Below are 3,246 nucleotides of genomic sequence, written 5' to 3' on the forward strand. Positions count from 1 at the left end.
CAAGCACTCGACACGGTCCGCACCCACCACCAGTCAGATGGGGCAGGAGAATTTACGACATCGGATATGTCGCGAACAGTTTTCGACAATTTAACAATAGAAAGATGAAAACAAATAAAATATGACACATATGCCTGGGTGGGTGGGACCACCGCACCGCCGCTCCGTTACGACGGCGATGTTGAAGCGATGACGACGGTGACGATGATAAAGATGGGCCACGGAAAATTTCACCCGGTCATAAATTGGAAACGGACGTGATTGGAATGTAAGCCGTGGCGTGGCGTGTGGATGGGAAGATATTGTTTCAAGTGCCTATAAGTGTTTTCTGGACGGCTTCTGGTGTGAGAAATGGATTCGGGGATATGGGTGAACATCTGCTGTCAACCGGAAATGGTCACGGGGGCGTGAGGGTGTGTGCTGTGAATGTGGCACTCCAAGGAATTTTACGGATCTGACGAGATATTGATGACATCAAGACCATGTTGAGGGTGACGAATTTGAGTCCCGGTCGGTTTAGAAACTTTTCGTAATTGCAATTTCCTTGAGTTTCCTCAAAAGCAGGTTGTATCCCCGTTGGGAGCTAGGAAGAAGAAAATAAGATGACTTTGCATTTAATTTAATATAAGTTCATTCCACTTATTAAAATTTCGCCAATAATTTACTGCACTTCAAGTGTTTTATATTGTGAGCTCGTTCCACGAAACTATTTTTTGCAGTAGGTAACGAAATTTCTGTGGAAAATAACGAAATTATTAGGATTTTTTTTCACATTGAGATGAAACATATTTAGTTTTATCTATTTTCGCATTTCGTTTTCATTATTTGCGATTTGTGTGTACCTCTCACTCACACACCAGCCACTCATTCTCGTCCACTCGAAATCGTCCACTTGGTTGCAGAACGTACTTCAAACCGTCCTTGAAAGCAACCAGTTCATCCTCGGTATCCAACGCTGCATCGACGTTTGCCGGTAATCCCATATCCCTCATCCTGGCAGGATACTCCGAACCGACGCGCCTTTTGCTCACATCGTACACCCAGTATTGGCCACCTTTCAGTGCAAATATATCTCCATCATCATCACTCATCAACGCGTCGATATTGCTTGGCAACCCGCGGAAGCCCTCGCTGATCAACCTTGGGTGACCCGCATTCAGCCGACCGTCTGCAAATCGCCAATACTTGTTACCCTTGAAGAAGTAGCTTCGTCCGTCTCCGTATCTTAGCGCGGCATCAATATTTCCTGTATGAAAAGATTCCAGAAATTTAAAGTTGCAAACATATATCGGTCCGGTCCAACAACAAACCTGGAAGTCCCGGCCATTTTGAGGATATCAACCGCCCAACGGGACGTTTCTCGTTCACGTTGTAATAGAAGTTCCCCGAGAAAACGTACAGATTTCCGTCCGATTCTTGAATCGCTGCATCGATTTTCTCCAAGGAACATAACTTGGGAGCTTCACTACCCATGGACCTTCCGCCTCTTCGAACTCCGTACATTTCTTGGATACTCTGGAATCGATCAAGTTTAAAAAATGATGTCGTACTACAACATGATTTCTAGTGCAACCTTAATGTCGATTGGCTGAGGCTCAGTAAACCGGTTGCTCTCGGTAGGATGCATAAGCGAGGTCTTCGATCTCGAATGCTCCAGACCCAGCGAGTGTCCGATCTCATGCATTGCCGTATCTAGGAAGTCTTCCAACGTAACATCCTCGTCGTTGAAGAAGTACCTGGTATGGAAGTGAATATCACCAACTTCTGGGAAAAAGGCATGGGCCAGAGTGTTTGCATCATCAAACGTACACCGGCTGCCACGTTTCTTGTGCAGTCGGCCCCCAAAATTGATCTCGATATCGGCATCCACACCATCCACCTCCACAAAGTCCAAATTCGTCACCTTACTCCACTCGTTAAATGCCTTCTTGAGCATCGACTGAATGGGAGCTGCGCGCTTCCCACGTGGAAAGTTCTCGATACTGTAGCTGATCACGTTTTTACTCCACTTTCGAACACCTGTTTTGAGCTTTGCACTCTTCTTCGAACCGCAGTGTGGCCTTCCGATAGCCAGCTTGGTCTCATCGTCCAAAACACCCGTCACCGGGATATCGTTGTCATGCTGGAAAATCCGGATGATCTCGCTCAAAGCCAGTTCCGAAGAATCCGGCATCCTGTGGAGGTCGATGTCATCCTCCTCGATATCGTTATAACCCAGGTCACGCAGGACCACCTTGAAAACACCAGAATTTATTGATTCTTGAAGAAAATGAACACCTTTAATCATCTTACTTCAGCGTCTAGCTCGGAAACATCTGGAATCAGCAGAACTTCCGCAGGATCAGGTAAAACTCGAACTCGTCTGGAGGCTTTCTTCCTACTCAATTTGGAAACTTTTGGATCTGGGGAAGTTGTGGCGGGAACTGCTTCAACATTCAAGTGCGTAAACTCACAACAAATCAGCAGTAAACAAACTGTCACTGATGATCGTCCGACGAGGATCATGTCTTCGCACCGATCGCTTCCGAGTGTGTCAGTAAACCACAACGCAACGATTGCAACTGAGCACGCAAAGATAAGGTTCGTTTCTGATTTTCCCACTGACTGGTTTAAGGTCAACCCAACCAGACGGATTGATAACGAGGGAATGGGCAATTCATAGTCGGAGAGGAATGATTCGACTTTGTATTGCAAACAATTGCGAGTTTGTTTATGATTCACATTGCATAACAAATAAACCCACATAATTTACGAACGGCTTTCTGTCTTATAAATAGACTAACACCATCTGGTAAAAACTGTAGTCCTTACTAAACATAAAAATGTGGCTTATAGCAACTTTGGTGCTGAATGATATGTTACCGTTTGTAACAGTAAGTCTGTGTATTTGTGTTAATTTGTTTATTCTATTTGTACAAAAAATCTATATGTTGCATGTCTCCGGATTATTTATTCAAAAATATAAATTAGCCTAATGCCATAAAAATACCCCTACACTTATTCACACAAACTCACCACACTACAATAAAAAGCACCAATGAAATAGTTTCAGTTCAGTGGAAAAGGGGAAGTTAAAAGGGAAATATGGAAAAGGAGAAGATGGCTATTGAACGATAGGTGGATTAGGCAGCGTAGAAGGAATGATTCGATCTATTTCTCGAGACGACTTCATTCGAAAAAGACGTTAGAAACACTGGAAAAGAAAAGTTAGAAATGTTAGTTGGAAGTTAAAAGTTACCAAATTAT

The 3,246-nt window shown here is 43.9% G+C and overlaps 1 protein-coding gene across 1 annotated transcript; it reads right to left on the reverse strand.

Moving 5' to 3' along the window:
• Nucleotides 1-699: 699 nt before the first annotated feature.
• Nucleotides 700-2,759, reverse strand: LOC109421241 (matrix metalloproteinase-19-like). The gene is made up of 4 exons (XM_019695723.3): nucleotides 2,293-2,759; nucleotides 1,574-2,233; nucleotides 1,311-1,515; nucleotides 700-1,246 (listed from the first exon to the last, which is right to left on the reverse strand). Exons 1-4 carry the CDS (start codon nucleotides 2,743-2,745, stop codon nucleotides 846-848), a joined length of 1,719 nt encoding a protein of 572 aa, XP_019551268.3. The 5' UTR covers nucleotides 2,746-2,759; the 3' UTR covers nucleotides 700-845.
• Nucleotides 2,760-3,246: the final 487 nt, after the last annotated feature.

The sequence above is a fragment of the Aedes albopictus genome, chromosome 2 (genome assembly GCF_035046485.1).
Source record: "Aedes albopictus strain Foshan chromosome 2, AalbF5, whole genome shotgun sequence".
NCBI lineage: Eukaryota > Metazoa > Arthropoda > Insecta > Diptera > Culicidae > Aedes > Aedes albopictus.